Genomic DNA, 25,341 nt, shown 5'->3' with positions numbered 1-25,341 from the left:
CAGAGACAGTCTGCTTCCTGACCGCATAAAATAACCACGTAGTGGGTGATTCTCATTTAACATTTTTGTTGTTTTTTGTTTTTGTTTTTTGTATTTTTTTTGGATACGTGTGTTAGTGGGTGCATGGTTAAAAGTCTCGCATTCAATAGCCAATACAGATGTTGCAAGAAATGTACCTTCACTTCCCCTTTACTCCCCCCTCCCCCTCCCATACTGGAAAGTCTCACCGCACTTCAACTGGGCAAGTGTCATGGTCCTTTGGTTCTCATAAAGGAACTCCAAAGCCTATAATGAACTTGGTAAACTTGGAATTATAAATCTCATTGTCACTAAATAGTTTTGATGGGAAGGGAACTTTCACACCCCCACCAATTATACAACTTGTTTGTTATTCGTTTTTTGAATTGTCACTGTATAATATAGTTGAGCAAAAACATCCTAACACGCTCAAGCCTCCGCACACTTTCCTCATTTGCATAAACATGCACACACACGTACACACATAATTTCTATCTGCGTCAAACGCAGAAGTCACCCACATAACGTGTTTCAAATACCTTCTCGAAATACCTGCACTTGTCGTAGGCCCTTAACATCGCTAAATGTTGGAGCGTTTGGCAATATTTCTTCTTTTTTTTTCGGGGGGGGGGGGATGAGGTGGGCGGGTCACTCACTTTATGTGATGAATATTAAAGGAAAGTACGTTTACCATTATTTTTTCAGCTTTCTAGGACTACACAATTCAATTTTGTATCCTTGACAAATGCTTTTTTTCTACTTGTGGACAAGCAACTCTTTCGCAGTTGAATGATTAGAATATGAAGTGTGAAAAACATATTTTCTGTAATTTTCAATCTAAAACATTACGTTATTTTAAGCCTACCTATTTGAAATTGTTAATGAGAGTCAATGAATGGTTCATAGTAGATATGTGGTTTTGCAAAAGCAGACAAAGCGGGCCAAAACACAACTTAGCAGAAAAAGATCTGATATTCAGTTAGTTACGCATACCTTCATTTCGAATTCTCATTTTTGTTGAATAAGCATGAATATTTCAACTCTCTTCTCATACTATGTATGTGTCCTTCTACTCTGCAGGACATTTTTCTTTTTTTTTGTAATAATCTCTTTGTGTTTAACGTACGACCTTATTCACACGACGACCTATTTAAAATGAACATATATAACATTGGTTCCATACGTGTAATGTCGACAAAGGGCGTAAATTGTTTCTCCTCCCCGCCACGGCTGACTGATCCCACGTCAGTCCAATGTGGCATGGTGCTCTCAAATTGAACACATGTTGCATTGGGTTCATTGTGTAAATAGATTGATTGACCAGCCTGACTTAGGTTTTAAAATTGCGTTTTGCTTGTTTGTTTGTTTTTGATCAGAATTTAAACTTTAATGAGAAAGTATTAATCATATTATGTTTCTTTTATTCTTTGGGAATGCCAATATACTGTAGTTCTCACTAAAGGGATGTATTCTGAAGAGTTATGATTATTCGCAAACATGTACGTTTAATAGCTCGCATGATACACATGAACGTCTCGCTGTGTGGATTGCGATGGCGGATACGATATTTATTTTCCACAACTCATTTCCTTTTCTTGGTGTACGTGTTTGAAAACACAACACCCTTATACTGGGTGGTCCGGCTATCCCCTGGTGATCTGTTGTAATTGAGTAATTATTGTATTAATAGTGACCAAGATGGGTCTAATTGAATCGTATTTTGTACTGTATATTAAAACCCCACACCCACTTGCACTTTGTACACACACCAGCACAGTAGTATGCACTTGCAAAATGCACATCAGCACCTATGCAGTTGTTGTCTTTCAAATCTCCGGTAATTTGCATTTCTGTATTACAAAATGGCGTCACATCACGTCTTGCTGACGTTATGCCTATGCACGACAGTAAATATTACACACCTCTTGAATTCAATGATACCACACCGTATAGTCCAGATAATATTTCACTTCTTCATATAAACTCTAGGAGTTTGAATAAAAATTTTGAATATTTGGAAAATCTTTTGCACTCTTCAAATAACTTTGAATTTTCTGTTATTGGAATAAGTGAAATTTGGTTACATCAGAACTTCCCAGATATTTTCAATTTACCTAATTACAAATCTATTAGGGCTGATCGTCAAGGAAAAAGGGGTGGCGGTGCTACGTTTTACATTGCACAAAATTTCAGTAAAATCCGTTCTGAAATTACATAAAGATATGCAGAAACGTTATTCATTGAAAGTGATAACCCAATCTCTAAAAATGTTATTATAGGTTTAATTTATCGACCCCCTGATTTGAACTGTGAATTATTTTGTGATGAATTGGATTTACATCCCCATAAGATAAGTAATAACAGTAAACATATCTTCATTTTTGGTGATTTCATCATTTATTTTCCCCCCACATCCGACAACAACAATTCCCTTAATTTCATGCACTTAATGTACTCATATGATTTTGTGTCGATTATTAATAAACCCACCAGGATTAATCCGCACTCATCGACTCAGATTGATAATGGTTTTTTTTTTTTCGAATGTATATAATAAAACAGCTATAGGGGGTTTATTCTGTTCTGAAGTTTCTGATGATTTACCAATATTTTCACTTTGTGAATGTAAATTAGGTTGTAAAAATTTTTTGATAAAATTTGGTATTATAAAGAATCAAAACGCAATGTAGAATTGCTGAAACAGAAATTATTTCTAGAGGAATGGACATACATTTATAGTGTTAATAATGTTAATATGGCATATAAATGTTTTAATGCAAAATTGTTGTATTATTTTGAAAATAATATTCCTTTCTGTAGAATAAAAAATAACAGAAGTAAACCAAGAAATCCTTGGATTACTAAAGGTATTTTGAAATCTATAAACAATCGTTATTCATTGTAAAAGTTATATAGTCGTAACCCAACTGAATTTAATTTGAACATGTATAAAGTTTATCGAAATAAATTGACAAAATTGATTCGTTTATCCCGCAAATTATGTTTTTCTGATAGATTAAAAGAGGTCTCTTCGAATATCAATGCAACATGGAAAATCATCAAAGAGGTCCTGGGTAAAAAGCCCGATTCTCCACCAACGGATGAAGTTACATTAAATGGCATCAAAATAACTGATCCCAATACGTATGCAAACTCATTTAACTCATTTTTCGTTAAAATCAGTCCGGAACTTGCAACTAAGATTAGCAATACTCATTTTACAGATTAGCTCTCTGACCAAAATCGAGAGTCTGAAATTATCAATATCACCAAATCTTTAAATAGCTCTAAATCTTGTGGTTTTGAAAAAATAAGTTTTTGTGTATGTAGACTGCTCAATGCAATCACCTCTGTGTATCTATTTGTGTACTGTTATTGATTTATTTCACTGCACTTGCTATTCTTTGTCTTTGTACTTTTGAAATTTGTATTCAAATTGTATCTGATTGAATGCAGAAATAAATCAAATCAAATCTAAATCAAAACATAATATCTGCCATACTTGCTATCTGATTTGTACATTTCCTTGTAACTTCGTAACTTTCCCCTCTTAATTTGCTAGTTTGCTTCAACATTACTTCCATGCTTTTAAAGGGATGGCACAGTTTTGGTTGAGATTGGGCTTCAGGAAGTTACCAACGTTTTTCGATGATAATTTTTTTGAAATAATCAGAAACGTTTCATGAAATGTGAAAGAGTATACAATTCTTTAGAAGTGGAATTCAATGTTTATTTGATGAAAAATGATTTTGAAATGATTAAAATGTCCAGAATAAAGCGATCCTAATTAAAGGTTGGACCCATCTTTTAATAGGGTCGCTTTGTTTTACTTTTTTTTAATATCTCAGCCATTTAAAACCCCATTTTCATCAAATAAACTTTGAATTCCTCTTAAAACTGCATGGTCTTTAAAGGAGACCTCCGGATATTTTCAGACTTTTACATTTGAACGACTTATACTGAGTACGAAGTTTTAACATTTATAGTGACTGGGATGAGGAATAACAATGTTTACAAAATTTATAACAAATTGCAATGAACAAGGATGACGACAGCCTCGCTATAAGAATGCATGAATTTATAGTGACTGGGATGAGGAATAATAATGTTTGACAAATTGCAATGAACAAGCATGGCAGCCTCACCAAAAGCATGCATGAGCTGGGGCTCAAGGAAGCAGAACAAAAGAAGAAGGCATGCATGGATTCTACACAGGTGAACTGGTTGAGCAAGCGGTATTATAATGGAATTACACTGCTACATTTCTGAAAGGATTGAGGCTCCTGTGTCATGTGATTTGTTTAAGATTTTCAGAGTAAGGGTTTCTCTGCTCAAGGACCACAATAAATTCCACAAATCTACACATGCAGTCGTCGATTTATGTACTTCACGATGTGAAATTATGAAAATCGTCTGGAATGCCCCTTGAACATTTCATGGAGAGGTTTCGAAGTATCTCGCAAAAAAATGAAAGCTAAATCCTCACCGCAACCAAATACTGCATCTTACCTTTAAAGTATTGTTTCCTGCAAACCCCGAACAAGATGGCACATTGCAACTGATTGACAAATTGCCCTACATCGACGTAAACAAGTTGATTTACGTCGATGTAGGGCAATTTGTCAATCAGTTGCAATCAAAACATCTCGACGGAAGAATCTCTTGAAGATGACATATTTAAACACTACAATAGTAGGTGTTACAACGCTCTAACAACAATAACAACAAAACATTTTCCACTTTTAATCCTTGATAGTTCAAAAACTATCTATCAGATCACACTGGCATTGATATGAGCAAAAACTGAATATTGTACAATTTTGCTGGAGGTAACGTGGACATGGACATGAAATGGAGGCTAAAACAAAACAAGACAAAAAAACATACAAAATCAGTCTGCCATTGACTACGGGGATATTTTAAATTCACCATTTCCTTCCCGAGCGTAATGGGCGACACTGCCTCTCATGGACCTGCTGCTGCCTCTAGAGATCCAATTGTAGACTTTGCAATAGAACCTTACTCTGCAACAGTGATAGATTACCTACATTTAACAATAATCATTGATTTCTTGTTATATGTGTATGATTGTACCAAACAGGGGCCGATCCAGGAATTCAGGGAAGGGGGTGGTGGGGAGGGGGGCGTAAAACTACTTTTGGTGCATACCACTTCCGGGCTCAATCAGTTGACAAGCCAAAAAAAAAGGCTTCAGCACAACTCTCTTGTACAGTACAATCGAAAATTAAAGGCCGCACAATCTTCTTATCTCTTTTGTTGAAAAAAAAGATTAAAGGGGCCGCGCACCCGCTGTGCTCACCCCCCCCCCCCCCCCCCCCCGGTCCGCCACTGTAGAATATTAAAGAATGCAATAAACGACATTTTGGAGGGCTTTTTTTTTTTAATAGTCAAGTTCGTTGAACGGATGACCTGGGAGTAAATACGGAGGCACCTCACATAGGTCAAGCAAATTCATGAGGCTCATCTAAAACACTCTAGGAAAGATTTTTGGCCGTCATTTACAAAGACAGTCCCGCACTGAGCATCAGATCAGGAAACCTCGGTAAGATCACATTTCAACAATGCAGCCGTTTTTCCAATAATGTTAAACTGTTCCTGGAGTAACCAATAATCCACTTCCAAGAGCCACATTAAACCGCGTTCTAGTCATTTGCTCATGAAGAACTCATCGTGTTGCCGACACCTGCCTAGTGCATCTGGATTCACAGTGGAGCTTCTGAAGTATAAAAGTGGGTAAAAGGTAGTAGTCAAGGCGCAGTGACCCAGAAAAAATGACTTCGTTCAACCCACCCCGCAGAAAAGGTTTGACTGCATGGGGTGGTCGGCTTGACCCTCTGGAACACCCCTAGGTATTACGTGATTCCAAATTGTGGTATCAATAAAATTTTACAGGCCACTTTAGTTGCGACAAGACCTTATTCTTCGAGAAAGAGTCTGCGCACGCTAAGACTACTACACGTACCACTAGCACTGCTACAGGCGCCAATGCCAGTGGTGCGTGTAGTAGTCTTAGCGCATACAGACTTTTTAGGCGACAAACAAGGGTTTTTGCCTGCAAACTAACTTTTCACGCCAAGCTGGGTTCGGTGTAGTGTAGTTTCTAGTCGTTTTTATTTCGTCTTTATTTCTCTGAGTTAAGCAGCGTGTGCAGTGTGCATACCCAGTGACTGCGACGCCAGAACCGTTTTTTTGTCGCAATCACTGGGTATGCGCCCTCACTCGGCTTAGCGCAATACAGCGGGCTTCTGCACAATGCACAAGCTGCAACTCAGAGAAATAAAGACGAAATAAAAACGACTAGAAATTAAGACTAGGGTCGGTGACGCTTGTCGCTATTGGGGCACTGAAAATGACAAACTTATCACAGTTTTTGCATTCATTTCATGAAGAATTCATCAAAACTGCATAAAACTATAAACACCGTAAAATTAGCCTGGATAAAAGGGAAAGACGCCCAAGAGTTTTCCCTCATTCTCTCCTATGCATTAATTCATTACTGCACGTTTTGATACAAATGAAGACTTTGTTTGCAAAAACCGATAAGTCCATATTTGTCAAATGGAGATATTATTTGCGATTAAAGGTCAAGAAAAATAAAGAGAATAATAAGAAAAATTTTGCTTCTTTTGACCATAACTTCAAAAATATACCTTTCTATGTAGTGACCAATATATCATTTAAAAGGTGTTATTTTGTACTTCATAACAGAGACCGTACTTCAAAATCTTCAAAAATGGACTTATCGGTTTTTGCAAACAAACTCTTCAAATGTACATATCAGGATTTTTCATTTTATTCTATTTTTTTTTTCACAAAAGCTAACGACCACAAAAGTATGCTTAATTCTTGATGGATAATCCAGCGCACGAGTATATTCCTTCTTTAGAAAGGAATTTATCTGCATTCTTGAATAAACTTCCTTTACGAACATGAACAGTTATTGCTTTCCTCTGCTCTTTTCCAGGATTGTTTTGAATAACCATCGCTCGTTAAATACTCAAAAGAGCTAACATTAGAATGTAATTGGCTTTGCTCTCTGTATTCACCTATATTTCTAAGGGAAATGTGTGTCCATACATTACTAAAAACTACATTGGCCTATATACTTTGAAGTCAAATTTGTGTTGAAAGTTTACGACGGATGCAACTTTTTCATGCAATTTACTATTCGAAAATGATATCTTTCTTTCAATGGCCGTTTATTATGCCTTTGTTTACAAATTTTGCTGTAACTTGAGAATGCTTCAATATATTCTTCACATAAGTGGTACACAATGCAGAGGGAAGGACATGCTTATTGAGCTTTTTGAAATTGTGGGCTTTAGTTTTTGAGTTATTGACAGCTGAACCCTGATTGGATAATACTGGTTGCCTTGGCAACAGAAGAAAACTTTTTTCTTTACAATAATCAATATTTTTTTTAATTGCATCTATAAAATATAAAAAGAAATCAAAGTTTGCAGCAGTAGGAGGCATTTGGGGGTTACCAATCACCTGTAGGCATCCGGTTACCATGGTAACCAATTACAATATCATAACTTACAATGAATTCCACTGTATTGCTGACATCTTTAGCAACGTGTACATATATAGTTTTATGCAGTTTTGATGAATTCTTCATGAAATAAATGCAAAAACTGTGATAAGTTTGTCATTTACAGTGCCCCAATAGCGACAAGCGTCACCGACCATGGTCTTATTTCTAGTCGTTTTTATTTCGTCTTTATTTCACTGAGTTGCAGCTTGTGTATTGTGCAGAAGCCCGCAGTATTGCGCTAAGCCGAGTGAGGGCACATACCCAGTGATTGCGATTCGGGCGTCGCAATTACTGGGTATGCGCTCTCACTCGGCTTGCTTCAACTCGGAGAAATAAAGACGAAATAAAAACGGCTAGAAACTACACTACACCAACCCCAGCTTGGCGTGAAAAGTTAGTTTGCAGGCAATACCCTTGTTTGTCGAAGAAAAAGTATGTGTGCGCTAAGACCACTACACGCACCACTGGCACTGGCGCCTGTAGCAGTGTTAGAGGTGCGTGTAATAGTCTTGGCGTGCGCAGACCCTTTTACGTTTATTCCAACAAATAATGATGAAAAGTGGCCAGTAAAATTCTACTGACACCACAATTTGGAACCACATACTACCTGGGGATGTTCATGGAGGTCCCATCTACCACCCTGTCTGGTCAAACCTTTTCTGCGGGTTGGGTTGAACGAACTCCTTAATTAAGCCTCTTACAGGAATTAGCGCCTTGACTATAGCAAACATTGTTCCTACACTACGTCATGACTTGCTGGTGCCAGATTTTTAGCCCCATTTATGCCACGCCCCGGCAGTTAACCTATGAAACAATTATTGAAACATGAAATTTCCTAATCATCTAGTGAATTGCTTTGTGTAGTTCAGAGAAAACAATGCGGAGATAGCCCATCATGCGTGATGAACTAGTTGCAATCTCAAACAATAACGGCAACATTCATGCCTTAATAAACATCATGTATGACAACGATGATAACAGCACGAGCAGAAAGAAGCACACCCTTTGTCGGAAAGGAGGGTCGCAGTGATCGTTTTAACGAGCTTGGATTTTGAGAGAGACTCCACATGAGCTGCAAGGAGATTGAGGAGTACATCACTGATCTAGGGAACTATCTACCAGCGAAATAAGACTTGACATGGAGAAACAGTGTTCAACAGATGACGTCACAATAATAAGGGATGAAGGCAAAGAGGAATATTATTCCACCAGTGACAAGGTTACAGGGAAGGGCATCCAATTAGCCCTGGTCAACAGAGAAGCAACCACTTACCATGGTTACGGGGATGGACACAGCCGGACAGTCCCGTCCATCTCAGAGTCGACGTCCATTCAACCCGATCCCCTTCCCTCCGTACAGTTGGGAGAAAGTTCCGTGAAGACGAGTGTCCAGCAAAATGGACAGTCGCCTGTGCGGTCAAGCAAATGTCCAGGCAACCGGCATATTACGTGTCCCTTGACTCGACGGTACATTCCTTTGAAAAACATGGTCGATAGGAGTCGAATTCATGATACATTGCACCAGAAAGTTTGCCAAGTAAGTTGCAACACATCTTTCATAACGACAGGTCAATTTCACTCGAAGTGCTCCCCCATTTCATTATGTGAAAGAAGGGTTCAAGAGTTTCATTTCAATAAAAAATTACAAACACAATGTGCTTTACATTATCGCGCATTTTAACGAATCCGTGATATAGGGTTGTAACTACAATTTGCATGGAAAGTAAATGAAGCGACTGTTATCATCATATCTCCAAACAGATTACCTTATAAAATCGTAAAATACTGCTCGGAACGTATCCCACTGAATATATGCAGTAAATGCAATATTTTCAATTCAGTTCAAATTTATTGCCGTTATCAACATGAAATAAAGTTTGAATTAAATTAAATTTAACAAAAGTGATAACAGAAGTAAGACATATTAAAATTATGCATTTGTCGGTTCATGTTATTGATCAAATAATATGATTATGTAGTGTTACTTCGTCACTATATCTTCGTGGTAAACATGGCTGAATAGTGTCCGTATACCATGTTTTTCTACGTTTATATTTTCTTCTACTTTACAAGTACTGTTTATGAATGCTTAAAGGGATCGTATAGTTTTGGTCGAGACTTAACTTCAGGTTTTTATCATTTTTGGTGAGATAGTGAGAAACCTCTTATGAAATATGAAAGAGCATATAATTCCATGAGGATATCAACGCTTGTTGATGAAAATTGATTTTGAAATGGCTGAGATGTCCAAAACAGAGTGATCCTAATAAAGTGTGGGACGATCGTTTTGCTTTACTTTGTTTTTGGATGTTTCCGCTATTCCAAACCCGATTTTCACCAAATAAACTTTTAATTCCTCTTAAAGTAGTATGCTCTGTACTCTTTCGTAAGTGTTTTCTTGGTATCTCGCAAAAAAAAATTAAAGCCCAATTTTCATCCCCACCAATACTGTACCATCCCTTTAATATCATTATAACATCAATATATCTACATTATGTCATTATAGCTATCTCAATTGCTTAGCGGAACAAGTAATTTTTATCAAATTTGGATATTCTATATCTTACATTATTTTTTTTTCTCTCGAGTGATCTACGATGTACAAGCTTTGCTTCTTAGTGGATCAATCTTTTAATTGCTACGGACGTCTCAAGGTGAATGTGTGGGTCGGAATGTATTGAATAGCACCATCCGTAATAACGGATCAACATGCTGTCTTTTGAAGAGAAACAATGTTTGCTTCACACCAGATGATAACAAAAAGACAACAAATAATCATCTGCTCATAATGAATCTAACAGATGCATTCACAAACATTTCAAGAGGCATGTTTGGTGAGTTACAGTCTATTAAACACACCAATCTAAGGTGGAAAACAGAGATGGAGGTCGTTGCCACAACGGACGTCTCACGGTAAATGTGTGGGTCGGAATGTATTGCACCATCCGTAATAACGGATCAACATGCTGTCTTTTGAAGAGAAACAATGTTTGCTTCACACCAGATGATAACAAAAAGACAACAAATAATCATCTGCTCATAATGAATCTAACAGATGCATTCACAAACATTTCAAGAGGCATGTTTGGTGAGTTACAGTCTATTAAACATACTAATCTAATGTGGAAAACAGAACGAAGGCCACATGCAATACAGCCTCACATTTTCAGAGAACTCTAAAAATACATATCATTATACAGCAGGGGCCGCGGAACCGGGGGGGGGGGGCTGCAGCCCCCCCCCCCCCACACACACACACACACTTTTGGATCGTAAGAAAAAAAAAAGAAAAAGAAAGGGGAAAAATCGGAGAAAATCACACTACCCGAATTTCTCACAAAAAGTGTGCTTCAGATCGCTTTATCTTGATTTTAAAAACGCAAAAGCTCCGTCGAGTGGGAGGGGGCATCCCCCTCCCACACCCTCTCCCTCTACCTCATTAGACTTTGTACATACACACAGATGATGCACACGCGGAATAAGAGCTAAATGCCGTGATTTTGCTATTAACAATTTTCTGAAAAAAAGTACAAATTATTTCCATAGATATTTTTTTTTTGGAGGGGGGCCGGGGGAGCTAGAAAAAAAATCCAAGTATTGCACCAAAAGTTTGTACCAGATCGCTGAATTTCAGGTCTGAAAATGTAAAATCACCTTCGTGTGGAAGGAGAAATATCCCCTTTCAGTGGCGGATCCAGAGGGGGGGGGGGCGCAACCGGCGCACGCCCCCCCCCCCTTTATTTTTCTTGAAAAACAAAAGAAATAAAACGAAAAAGTGAAATGAAACCGGAAGTGGCACCAGAAATATTAGTCACGCCCCCCCCCCCCTTTACAGAATTCCTGGATCCGCCCCTGCTATTTTATATTTGACACTGCACCACAAAACAAACAAAAAGTCGTCTGACATGAAATTTTAATTAAGAGCATAGTCTGAAAGAGCAGACTTTAAGCTTTAAAATGATGTATAACTGAAATCAAATGGACTTTCCTAACGTGTCTAAATATTGGAAAGAAAGCACACACTCAGGAAAAGTGTGAACTGAGAAAAGAGGCTTTGAAGTACAGCGTCAATTCAAGCGCTTAATCTTTACCAAGCCGTGCTGGCTGTGCGATGAATGGGACAAAAACAGGATCTAAACCACTGGAGTAACAACAATGAAGAGATTATCAGATCAGACTGAAATTGAGCATGCCTTATTAACACACTCTGTCCTTAATCAATGTCAACTTTCAAAGCAGCAGTATTATCCTTTCAAAAGTTATAGGAGTTGAAAATGGAGAATGTGTATAAGGTTTTTAGTCACACTATTCTGCCAAAAACTGTTCGAGATAAACCGCTAGAAAATACACTTTCCTGCCCGTTTTATGATCCCAAATTTAGCATAATGTAGAAGAAGGCTTGCTCTTCCAGACAATATGAAAAAATCAAGATCGGCTTGGTTGACCCATTTCACCTGTTTTCAGTCGTCACACAAAATCAGTGTGTGCAACTTTTTGCTCGTTTTGTGATGCACGGTCACATATACACCCTCGTGAGCATGCCTTTTCTGTTTGATTGCTTAACAGACAACGTTCATTAAACCTGTAACAATAAAAGTTTGAAAACGCCTCTCTATAACTCGTAGGATCAAGAAAAAGAATTTTGGGCCAGAATAAAGTCAAACAGAATTTCATTTGAGTTTTGGTTTCTCTGGACGACAAAACCTTAACATGGAGCTGTTGATTTATGTACTACGTGATGTGAAGGTATGAAAATTGTCTGGATTTCCGCTTTAAGTACTTTATTCAAGACACACCATAATACATACTTATTTATGAATATATGAAAGTATACAGCAGTTGTAGAATGTTAGTAGGAAAAATATCTTTCAGTGTGTAGAGAATTCCAGTGTTTGTTGCAAGTAATTTACATAAAATAAATTGATTTTGGGATTTCTGTGAGGGGTTATCATCAATTCATAAAACTTAAAAATCTAAGAAGATTTTTTCTGATTACTGTTAGGAAACACCATTGGAAATATTCAGAGACAGCTTATTAGCATGTATCCAATGTAAGTAACAAAAAATTGTTTTCTGATAGAAAAATAGCTCTTGAACCAGTCCAAGCCCTTTGCATGGAATTATTATGAGACGGTTTACATAACAAAACATCGTTGTCCAATAAAAATTATAGCAACAAGGGCAGAATTGATCATCGATCGCTTGGATATCCATAGAAGTCAGTGAAGCATGAGTGGTGAAATGTTTCTTCCTAAAACGAAATTCTGAATTTAGAAAAAGCGTTTTTTTAATTAAAAATTCGAAGTTAGAAAAAGCGTTTTTTTAATTAAAAATTCGAAGTGCATTTACAAACACACTTTTCTTTAAAGTATTGTAGATGTAAATATTGAGAGTTACATTAGACGATGATTAAGGTCTGCCTAACCTTATTTTAATTTCCCTTTTGAAATGTAATAATAACTTTAGCGATTTTTCAAATCATCTTGAACGATGTCTTGTAATAAGGTCATATCTATAAAGGAGAAATAATTTTCTTAACAGTGTGTTTTAATAGAAAATCTGTTTTCTGCCAACACAAGAACATTGTTCGCACAGGCGTGACGTCTTTATTCTTAAAACAGTAAACAGTATACAATATTATAGTATGACCAGCTACGCACCCTCATAAAAAAAAAAACATGGAAAATGTCTGCTTTTTAGACATCTGATTCAGTATCGTTGATGTCGTCGCTAATAGAGGGGTGTTATTTACTTTTGTTTAGGCATTCTACTTCACAAAATAGGTTCTCAAAATTGAGTAGACTGTGTAATAATACAACTGAATCTGACAAAGGTTATTTCTTGACGAAATTGTCATTTAGTCGGCGAAATACCCGAATTCGCGATGAAGGAGGAGATCGTATGAAGCCCCATACTTACCTATACACGAGCTTATGCTGTATCTTATCCTCGAAGTGAAGGACCACCGTCTGAACGTATATATTATCATCTGTTTCACTATCAAAGTTCCCATTCTCTTTGCACGCCAGTAGACACTAAAATTACTTCCTGATTTGTAACATGGATATGTGTGATAAAAGAAGGAGTGGTGTGCAATACCCTTGTCACCTTGTTATTTATGTTCAGTCTCAAACAATCTAAAATACTGGTATTTTAGAGGCGGCGTCTCTAATTAAAGCTGTCTGACAGATCTACCGTACTATTTCTACTGACTTGTTGCAATGTGCAGGTCTGACATGTCCGCGAAGACGATTCGTGATGAAATTGCTCGGTTTGGGTTTCAAAAAGTATTATACTTTAACGTTATATCAATACGCGTTTTCTCGAAACTTATTTTTCCCTCAATGCCACTCGAGAGAACTGTTCGTGTTGAGAGCGACGAAATGATGACTTTCAGCTGAAGGTAACGTGGAACATTCTTTGTGTTCTGCCATCAGGTTTTCAAATGTAGGTTTGGGGAGTTTTAAAACAAATTATTAGTAATCACATTTCGTTTGGGAATTTCTTATTTGTTCGATTTTAGACTCTGAAGATGGAATTTTTTTGTACGTCGCGCCTCCCACACAGTTTATCAGTAATGTTATTATGATCCATTATTGTAATTGTCCTTTAAAGGCTGCTGAAATATATTCCTATCACAGAATGGGCCGTGTACGGAGCAGAGGTGCATGGGATCTATTGTGTTCCCTCCACGCAAAAGGGACCGGACTAAAGAGGAACTCTTTCTTCACGCCGAGGACTTCGTCAATCAGTTCTACGCTCACATTAAAAGGTAACTCTACGTTTCTACGGTATTTCTTGATAGTTTCATTACTCAATAGTAAGTGTGCCTATTATACATAAAAAACACTCAAGCATATTCTGTAAAATACCACAGAACGACCAAACTGATAACGTTGATACCCACCGAAGTTGCTAAAAATTCACAGATTGTATGCGTAAGAATACAGGTTAGACCCTGTTGCTGAGGAGCGGATAAATATAAGTCACTTCCACTTCGTAATACTTCTCCATGCCAAAAAAAAAAAAAACAAGAAGAATGAGATCACTGCTGTTCTTGTCAAGTTACGTTGTAGATTAAAAGAAAAGGATGTAGTTGTAAGTTTATGGCACGGAGCGCGATTTTTTTTTTTTTTTTTTTAGATATCATTTTGAACACAAACCGATGGGAGAGCTTAAACATCACTCAACCTCCACTGACCTCTGTTGACAAGATATCACATAGAGCAATTAATCAACGTAGTGTTAGTGTTGCAACTGATTGACAAATTGCCCAACATCGACGTAAGTAGTGTTAGTGTATTTTGCTGATCCAGGTCAGGTAGCAAGCTACACAATGAGAGACTTGCAGACGTTGTCGAGTCGATTGAGAAGACGGGAACCTACGAGTTGACGGAGGCCGAGCTCACTTTTGGAGCCAAGACGGCTTGGAGAAACGCATCTCGCTGTATTGGCCGCATTCAATGGAATCACCTTCAGGTTCTTCAAATTCACTTAAGTCTATATAAGAAAATAGATAAATGAACAGATGAATTGCATACATGAGACGTTAATGTAAAATTGCATGTTTTGTTGGTTAAGCCTGTCTACGTGGTCGGTCATGGGAAATACGCTAACAGTTCTTGAGTGCATGTGGATTTAATAGACAGTTATGAATTCATAGAATCTGTGGAAAAGTGATAGTCGTTCCTTTTTTTCACATAATTTTTTTTTTTCAGTTATTCTTGTCGCTATGGAAAATTCCTCATTTACAGAGTATATCCCTACGTGTCTCATTATGTAGAGTTAAAACATTTAACGGACCATGCCATCAAAGAATAGCCACATTCCTTTACGATTTTCGTTCGGCCGTTTATTATGTAAAGGTTATGTGATTAAAAACAACAGCAAACCAACTAATGCCTGATAATGAATAGTTTAGTTTTTGTAAAAATTAAGACGAAATAATGTGTGCCTATGAAAGGAAAAGAAATTTACAAAATATAGTCAGTTCAACAAAATGTGCGAACAACTCTTGGAGATGATAAAACCTACCCTCCCTCGAAGAAGTGCGTATAGGTTGAGATTCACTTAGTTTAAAAGCAAAAACATGCTGAGCACAAAAGGAATTATCTGATATTTATATCGACAGAGACCGAACGCAACATATCACTTATAGATGAATTAAAGCGCATAGTATAACTTAAGGCACAAAAAATGAGAGTACTGAGATTTAATGAACATTGATTAGAGGCAAACATTGAGAAGTCATAATAAATGTATATGCTGAAATAGAATTATTGCTAATCAAGAGATTGGTCATTTTATTCCATAAGCTTTGTCCGTCTTGGACTACGTAACACAACAATATCGCAATTTCAGAGCCTAGGCATTTGTTCCAAATTCAACATGTCACTGCCTGCGACCAGGGACAGCCTGGTGGAAGTGTCACTGTCCCGGCCGGAATTGTAGATGATAGTCTCGATTCCTACTGGCTTCTTTTTTCGACAAGTTTGTTACAATATCGATCAACGGTTGCGATTTTAGAATATATATTTGTAGAGAGGGAGACGAATGATCAAAGTCTTTTGTAGCATAATCATTGTTACTTTTGCTTTCTTGCCAAGGTGTTTGACGCACGAAAAGCGATTTCGTCGAGTGACATGTTTGATGCTCTCTGCAGCCATTTGAATTATGCGACGAATAAAGGGAACATAAGGTAAGTATAGGCCTGGGGAGGCATTTCATGCAGTGTTTTGTCCGACAAGTTTGTCGGACGAATTTGCCCTCAGCTAATCAGATGCAAGGATTTCAGTAGCTTGTAACCGTTTGTCAGAAAAACAACAACATCCCATTAAAATGCTTCATGAAATGCCCCCTGGAAGGTACAAATGAAAAATTGTACCCACCCTTGCCCACCTTCATTCCCACAATACATTCATTGACACAATAATCACGAGGTGTACTTACCCCCAAGTACATGCAGTAGCATTACAAACATGCCGAGAGCTAGGCATCCACTAACGGCATAGTATACAATCGACTCAATTACCATTGCAAAATCCTCTTTTATTTAACTTCCAGAGGGTTCTAGGGAGACTCTTATCATGATCTTGGCATTGTCTCACTGGTATCTAGATGATGAATAAAATCAGTAGATGTTAGGACTGATAATATGTAATCATCATGTGTTTAATCAGTTAATAAATGACCTCGATATCGTTGCCCAGTCGGATTCTTTTCATTTCTCCTATTTTATTCCATTTTACTTATTTTCATATCTGATAAAAAGCATTTACAAAGAATACAAGAACTAACTATACATAGAACATTGAAACAATACAGGAAAATGTATTACTTGTATAATTTCACAAGAGACAAAACACAACATGGACATTTTTCACGTGACCAAATAGCTTCAAGTGTGATACTTTATCAACAACAGACATTTTACTCAATTTTATGTGCTTCAGGTCAGCGATCACGATCTTCCCCCATCGTAAAGGTCACAGGGGTGACTTCCGGGTGTGGAACAGCCAGCTGATTAGCTACGCAGGGTACAGACAGAAAGATGGATCCGTCGTAGGAGACCCTGCAGGAGTAGAATTCACACAGGTATGTGAGACCCCATTTAATTAGGAACATTGGGATATCTCAGCCCGTTCAATACCGATTTTAATTCCCTTTAGCAATAATTTGTTTGCCCTTTAACATTTCATATAAGTGGTTTCTAATTGTCTCTAAAAAGTTAAAACCTGAATCACCATCTCTAACAGATGCTATACCAACCCTTTAAAGAGGACTCCAGATGATTTTCATGATTCCACATCGTGCAGTGTGCATAATCGATAGTGACATGTTTAAATCTGTGAAATTTATTGTAGTCCTTGAGCAGATAAACCAATACTCTGGAGAAAAAAAAAAAAGTTGCACTGAACATGGATGATGACGTAGGAGGCTCACATATTCCATTAATGTAGCACTGTTATTCACTACCATTCCACTTGCTTAGCAACTTTACTAGTGTAGAATTGATGGATTTTAAAAAGGGCTTCAATGACTTCAATAAACCGATGATTTTATATCTGGCGACTGATACAGGTGTGTGAAAAGCTAGGATGGAAAGGGAAAGGGGGTCCTTTCGAAGTCCTCCCACTCGTACTACAAGCCGATGGCGGGGAGCCAGAGATGTTCGATATACCGTCTGAGCTCCTACTCCAAGTGTCGCTTGAACATCCAAAGTGAGTGGTATTACAACAAGGATGAAGGGGTTAATTCCATTGTTTTTGTTTTTTTTTTTTTTTTTTACGTGTACGTGTGGGTGTTTTGTGTATACCGTTGTAAAAGGATGGGGCGGGAAAAGCACATGCATTGACATATGAATCACCTAATATCCTCGTAGGGTGTTCAACAAATTATTTCGTTTAATTTCATTGTACTTCCTTGGAAATAGAATGTAAGATTACCTATTGTAATGTCTGTCTAAGTAACATTTGTATGACTATTATTTATGATTGTATAAAGTGCATCAAAGGAATCGAGCTTTGATTATATACAGAGGCGCGACAAACGACATTAAAGTCAAACAACCCTTTGAGCTAACAAGCATAACATTTCTTTGTTCCCCATGTGCAGGTACCCATTGTTCAAGGAGCTGGGGCTAAAGTGGTACGCCGTGCCAGCCGTTTCCAACATGATGCTCGACCTCGGTGGTCTGGAGTTCACCGCCTGTCCCTTCAACGGCTGGTACATGGGCACAGAGATCGGCGCCAGGGACCTGTGCGACAAGAACAGACTGAATATGCTGGAGGTATAGAAGACTTTTTTTCATGCACTTTACATTACAAATAATTGTGAAAGCCTCTAAATAATGCCTTTGATCTTGATCTTTGACCTCTGCTTATGTCTATAAACAGAAGGTGGGACGAAGCATGGGTCTGGATACCAGTACGAACTCGACTCTCTGGAGGGACCAGGCTCTTGTTGAGACCAATGTGGCCGTGCTCCATAGCTTCCAGGTTAGTGTTTGTCTCAAAGAAGTTTAAGGATGGTATCACTTCCCTGAGCGAATTATTAAACAGGAAACAATCCAAAATAAGGGTCTTAAACATAAAAATCATAGTTGTTAGTAGGTATCTGAAGCCTATTCTGGGGTTGTGAGAGAGAAATTAATCTTTCTACCTTAAAATTGTGATTTTCTGTGCTTCTAAGAAAATGAACGTGACCATAATTGACCACCACTCGGCGTCGGAGTCGTTCATGAAGCACATGGAGAACGAACAGAGGCTTCGTGGCGGTTGTCCAGCGGACTGGGTGTGGATCGTCCCCCCGATGTCCGGCGGCATTACCCCGGTCTTCCATCAAGAAATGCTAAACTACGAGTTGAAACCATCTTTCGAGTACCAGGTTTGTGCTGCAAGAAACCTCCTCGCATACTGTCTACGGTATAACCTATCAACAGCGATTTTTAAAGGGGAACGATCAGCAGATAAAATATATTTGTTTTCTGTTTTACGATTTGTGTGTGTGTTTTGTTTTAATCTATATTTTGTTTTGGGTGTGGGGTGGGGCGGGAATACTTAATATCTTAAAGAACAACTCAAGCGAGTGTCGAGAGAAGACGTCATCGCTACTTAAAATGTTTCCTACTAAACATCTATTATCATGTTGAATCGAACTGAAAATAAAGGGCCTACGAGACACAATATATTCTATAATTAGTTTTTGTGAAACTATGCGAAACGTTAACATTCCGTGACTTGTTCATTCTTTGTCTAGGTTTGTGCAGAACGTGTACCATTCACTCTGCATGTCTTTCTGTCTGTCTGCCGGATTTAGCGGTATCTATTAACCCTTTGGGTTTTTGAGTGCAAAATTGCAGACACCGTCCAAAGTCCCCGTATGGCACAGGAAGGGTTAAGGTCAACTTGACTATGCTGTGGCATTGTACTACATAATCGACATAAAGTAAATCTCTGGCTGTTGTGAGAAGCATGTTGCCAGGAAGGGCAATTCATCAATCAAAATGTGCTACATTTCCACTGCATCTGTTGTTTCTGTACCACTCGTTCCCAGGATGAGCCGTGGAAGAGCGGAGCGTGGAGGGCAGGTAGAGCTGCCACAAACAGACAACACCTCTCCTCCTTCAAGAGCGTTGGAAGGTGAGGACACAACCATTTCAAGTCATGGTGCGTGTGTGTGTGTGAGAGAGAGAGAGAGAGAAAGAGAGTGCGTGAATGTGTGTGTGCGTGTGTGGGTATGTGTCTTTCAATTTCTTTTACATACAATATAACGCGCAGGGTGGCCCAAAACTTGAAATTTGAGCCTGGTGCAAGGTCTGAATCTGAGAATATTGCAGAAATTGTATGTGCGCGGAGCGCACATCACGAGAACGTAGGAGTAAGCAATATTTCACAGCATATCTCTCTTTGTGCTGCTTACATTCAATGTTCGCTCTTATGTTTTGCACACAAATACTGTATCTAAATACAAGGTAGTTTGATGTTTCTTATGCTTTCCACACATGTTCTTCACATCTTTGAATACATTTTATTTCGAGCTTGTTGCAAATTCTTGAGGATGTTGCAAAACATGGTGCTGGCTTTTGAGGATGTTGCACAAGATTTGAGGATGTTGCACAGGAATTTCAGCATGTTGCAGCGAAGTGCTGAAACCCCTCGTGTACCACCCTGAACGCGCATCGCTACTATTTCCTTTCATTCATACTATAAAACGGTAAACCTGATACCAATGACACTGATGATAACGAAGAAGTCTTGTCAATCTGTCTGTCTTGTTTAGGTCAATTTACATCAAGAACAAGTGTTTCTTTAAATGTTTCGTGATTTGATTCCTATTCTTGCATTCAGACAATGTTATGAAATGATGAACAGATGATAATGAGAATATTTGGAATTTTTATGTCTTGTGTGTGTCAAAATAGAGTCTGTGGAGCAGACATCAACAAGAGAGAGTCTTCAAAAGGTTTAACGGCTCGACTCACACCATTGCTTTCAGACAATGTTGTTGTTATGAAGTTTACCTATTCAGTCCATATTCATTGTGTAAGAGTACTTACCGAGTCTATTGAGGCAAGAATCCTGCGCTCCGCAAATAATCTTTAGCTCGGTCTGCGGGGTATGTTCTGGCACTGTATGCTCTAGCATGGTTTGAATGTTTTGAGACTGAATAATATGGCCTTCGTTCGTGCCGTTAATTCATGGTGTACTTCTGTTGGTCTATTCTTTGTTTTCAAAGAAAAGGAAAATAAGATATGCCCAGCGGTGATACTCACCGTTGTACCCATACACACTGATTCACTTTAATGTCAGGGTTATTTGTATTTGTATTTGTGATTGTATAATGTATATGTAATGAATGTATGATATTTGTATTTTTAACCCTTGTGGACCCTTTTGAAAGCCAGCATTTTCTTGACGAGGATGTTCCACCCTACGAGTGGAAAATATTGAACTGAAATGAATTGAATATTTGTTACAGGGCAGTGATATTTGTTACAAGATTGATGGGTAAAGCCCTGGCCAAGCGAGTCAAGGCAACCATTCTGTACGCCACAGAGACAGGCAACTCGGAGAGGTTTGCTAGGATGTTATGCGAGATGTTCAACCACGCATTTAATGCAAAGGTGAATGATGACTTTGATAAGATTATTTCGATTCAGCTCGATTCAATTTTGTAATATATCTAAAAATACATCGGAATGAAGAGACTGGGATCTATGTTATTCTGATAGCACAATACAGAGGGTGTAGATCAATTATAGACATTTTTTCACAAATTGCCTAATAAGATTATCGGGTTTTCTTTACATAGTTGTAGAAGGACCAACTAAAAAGTAATGAAGCATACGACAATATTCCCTAACTACTCCACGCTTCTCTCATTATGATAGTACATCTCCAAAGCATAATGTAATATGTGACCGTGTATCACAAAACAAACAAAGTTGCACCCCTTGATTTTACGTGAGGACTAAAAAAAAAGTGAAAGGGGTCAACCAAATAGGTGAGTTTTTCATATTTTCTGAAAGAGCTACCCTTCTTCTACATTATTCTAAAGTTAGGGATCATGAAATGAATGGAAAAATGCATTTCCAGCAGTCTTTCTACAACCCTTTTTTTTTTGTAGAGTAGGTAGTTTTTTTTTTTTTGCAGAGATCAGGTGTGTCTTAGACGCCCCTTTTTATTTCTTGATAACCCTTGCACACTCTTTATTTTCAGGTCTAGTAACTTTTGAAGGGATTACGTTACTGCTTTGAAAGTTGGTATTAGTCATAAACAGAATGTGTTAATGGAGCAGTTTAATTTCAGCCTAATCTTAAAATCTCTTCATTGTTGTTGCTCCAGTGGTTTACACCCTGTTTTGTCCCATTCATAGCACAGCTACCACGGTTTGATGAAGATTAAGCTCTTGAATAGATCTTGTATTTCAGAGCCTCTTTTCTCGGTTTCACACTTTTCCAAACTGTGTGCTTTCTTTCCAATATTTAGATGGGTTAGGAGAGTCCATTTCAATTGAGTTATACATCATTTTAAAACTCAGAGTCTGTTCTTTCGGAATCTGCCCTTAACTAAAAATCTGTGTCTAGCGACTTTTTGTTGGTTTTGTGATGCAGGGTCACATATATTTGCTTTTGTTTGTGCCCATAGCGTTTTTGTGTTCTGTATTCTCATAAAAGAGCAATACCACAATACCTTTTTTATTGTGGTTTTCCCGAGACGCATATTTTGCTATTGTTTTCGTGTTGAGGAGCATAATTTATTGTATAATTTGATTTCATTGGGACTGTATTGACAACCAGACTGATGTTCGATGATTTATGAGTTGGCATCGTATACTCCTATCCCAGATGAATCCTCCAATATTAAAGGAAAATCTTTCCTGGTATTATCAAATATCAAAGAAGTAGATCAATTATTATTTTTTGGGGAAAAGTTAGAAATCTTTTGAAGTTTAGAAAATATAAAAAATTGGCAACTCTGTGAGAGGTAGTTGCTAAGCAGTTCCCCCTTCTCGTTGGACGAAGAAATTTTCCAATCTTGTTTTCTCTAATATTTGGGCAGAGACAGTTCTTAACCTTCGATGAGGGCATGTAGAAGCATCATTTTTTTCATATAACAAGAACAGGTATAAAAAAAGGTTTTAGGGACAAGAAGGAGATTGGTAAGTTACTGTGGACAAAGAGAATGGAAAGTTGTTCAACTACTGTACATCACACAGAATTGCCAATTCACCTTGCTTTCTAAACTTCAACAGTTAACCATAATTATTTCTCTTAGTCTGTGAGGTTATCCCCAAAGTTTCCATTATCTACTTCTCTGATTTTTCTGTTTTCATACAAAGCAACATAGCACCGTAGCAAGTTGCGGTCGTAGTTTCTCATGTTACTTTAACTAGTCTACGATGAAGTCACTTTTTTTTCCAAATTGCCTCAAACAATGTCCAAAGGTGGTGTGCATGGAGAACTACGACGTAGAAAACATTGAGAGCGAATCTCTCCTGTTGGTTGTCACAAGTACCTTTGGCAATGGGGATCCACCGGAGAACGGGGAGGTAAGCACTTCAATCTCACCTCGTTCGATAACAAGAAATATAGCAAAGACAGTAAGGATCCAGCTGACATACCGTGGTTCGGTGCCTTCCATCTCCAACTGGCACTGCGGGAAGTCCAATTGGAGCAAGCAGTCCTACAATGAATTCTTATTTAACTGCACTCCACTGTAAACATACCAAAAGCCAGTCTGCGCTTATGGCTTGAATATTGTGGGCGCACCACTCTTCATTGTGATTGGTATTCAGACCCTGAGCGAGATACGACACGAACGGCAGAAGAAATATAAAAGTCTCTTTTTTAAAACGTGATCATAAGCATCAACTTACATCAGAATTGTCGTTGTTTTCCAGCATGGTCATTACTTTGTTTGCTATTTGCTCATTCATCACTGTAATTTTTATCGTTTCCATCAACCTCGGTCATGTTCACCACCAACAAAAGCAGAAAGCCGATGCATTAATTTAGCAAATGGAAGCCTAGTATAGCTCCCCTTTATAGGTCATCTTTGCTAAGTTATTGGCACATTCAATTTTTGCACATGTGGCTGTTATGAGTGTCGTTAATGGAGTCTTCATAATATCGTCTAGAGGGTTTGAAATCACATTATTTTTTTATGCTCAAGTCCGATGTTGACAGAGTCTGCACCATCCCGTTTGTCAGATTTCATTCTATTTTCTAGAGTCAACCTTTAATGATGATGAATTACAAATTTAAAGGAAGTGATCTTTATCATGATATATCACCTCATGATGATGGATAGTGACGTTGCTTGTGCGCAATCGTGTTTTAGAATCTGACAAGCCGTCTTTCGTTGTTGTCTTCTGCAGAAATTTGGAAACTTTCTACTCAAGCTCTGTAGGGATGACCCCGGAAGCAAACCAAGTGGGTGGGTGTCACTCCTTCCGGGTCGAGTATTTTTGCAGTATGAATGCATCCGGAGTGTAATCTCCTAAAAACAGAAACTCCACGCTGCATTCAATTTATTTTGATAATTTGAGTACCATGAAACAGACGGAATGGTAAACACTGGTGAAGGTTTTATCTTAATCAGACAAAAAGTGAAAGTTTCGAAATGTAATTTTCAAGTGTAATGTTTTTATTTTCGCTGAACAGTAATTAGTCAAAAAAAAACTATACGGTTAACCAAATGAGGTAATGATCTCAAAACTTTATCCATTGGTTTGTCGATTTTAAAAGTTAAATCTTTCTCTCTATCAATGATTCAACAATTATTAACATTTTCTCATTTTCATTTTCCCTGTACAAAATAATAATTGCTAGATTGTTAGATTTCAAGATTGTCATGATGAAAGGAGTATGAGTTCTTTCTTAATTCGTTCTTTTTAATCTGCTTCATCAAAACAAAGAATAAAACCTTGGTATACTATGGTTGAAGAAAATTTGTGAAGGCATCAAAATGTTTCTTCAACATTTTGGCATAATGTTTGAAAGTGACCGATGTCATCATTTCTTGGAATGTTCTTTTATCCGTCTTTTTGTGTGTCTGATTTCGCACTGACCATGTTTCTATATCAACTGTTAATAGAAAGCTGTTTCATTTCAAAGTAAAGCAGGAAAGGGGAAAGAAAAGATGAAAACGCAGATAAAACGAATGAATTTAGGTATGAATTCAAAGGCAGCGCTCTGTATTCGAAGAATTAGAAAGCTGGACTAAGATTCGTAGCCACAAAAGAAAACTAGAGAGTATAGGGTATTATTAACTTCAGCCTAATGATTATATATAGGTTTTCCCCGGCCAATTTCGCACCTTTTTCAGTCCAATTCCTAATTGCTGCATTCAATTTAGCACAATTTAGCCTAGATGGCATGTTCGCTATTTCAATTTTATGATCTTTTCATTCAAATTCATTTTGGAGCATTCAAATTACCTTTAATATCATTCGAATCAGCACTTTTCAGTTCAAATTCGTAAGACAAGCACCATTTCGCAAATCGTTCATTCAATTTAGCATGATATAGTCAAGTGATCACGTATACGCTGCGCTAGTTCATTCGAATTCATTCTTGGGCATAAGATTTCGCATTTTCTGCAGTCAATTTAGCAGACACGTTTATGCTTTTATTCCTTTTTTTCCATTTTCATTCATCATGTATGTATGGTTTGCAAGCATCTGAACATTTCATATTTTCGTATTCATTCTTTGTTATGATATCACCTTTGCAACAGTTCTTTCAAAATATGTGTATGTGT

At 37.7% G+C, this 25,341-nt stretch overlaps 1 protein-coding gene across 1 annotated transcript in view; it reads left to right on the top strand.

The window, feature by feature from the left end:
- The first annotated feature begins 8,714 nt into the window (after window positions 1-8,714).
- The window catches only part of LOC139718775 (nitric oxide synthase 1-like), a 32,422-nt gene continuing 15,795 nt past the window's right edge, over window positions 8,715-25,341 (top strand). Inside the window, exons 1-13 of the mRNA XM_071630240.1 lie at window positions 8,715-9,113; window positions 14,218-14,348; window positions 14,893-15,055; window positions 16,183-16,274; window positions 17,029-17,170; window positions 17,657-17,796; window positions 18,191-18,365; window positions 18,472-18,573; window positions 18,767-18,961; window positions 19,631-19,716; window positions 21,056-21,200; window positions 23,024-23,128; window positions 23,957-24,015. Coding sequence (XP_071486341.1) covers window positions 8,715-9,113; window positions 14,218-14,348; window positions 14,893-15,055; window positions 16,183-16,274; window positions 17,029-17,170; window positions 17,657-17,796; window positions 18,191-18,365; window positions 18,472-18,573; window positions 18,767-18,961; window positions 19,631-19,716; window positions 21,056-21,200; window positions 23,024-23,128; window positions 23,957-24,015 — 1,934 coding nt within the window. The remainder of the gene's footprint in view (window positions 9,114-14,217; window positions 14,349-14,892; window positions 15,056-16,182; window positions 16,275-17,028; window positions 17,171-17,656; window positions 17,797-18,190; window positions 18,366-18,471; window positions 18,574-18,766; window positions 18,962-19,630; window positions 19,717-21,055; window positions 21,201-23,023; window positions 23,129-23,956; window positions 24,016-25,341) is intronic.

Source organism: Diadema antillarum, unplaced genomic scaffold (assembly GCF_040938485.1).
Source record: "Diadema antillarum isolate AM-2024a unplaced genomic scaffold, OU_Dant_1.0 scf00000099, whole genome shotgun sequence".
NCBI classification, from domain to species: Eukaryota; Metazoa; Echinodermata; class Echinoidea; order Diadematoida; family Diadematidae; genus Diadema; species Diadema antillarum.
Note: the sequence above shows the minus strand (reverse complement) of the source record. Positions and strands in the feature narration are given on the sequence as shown.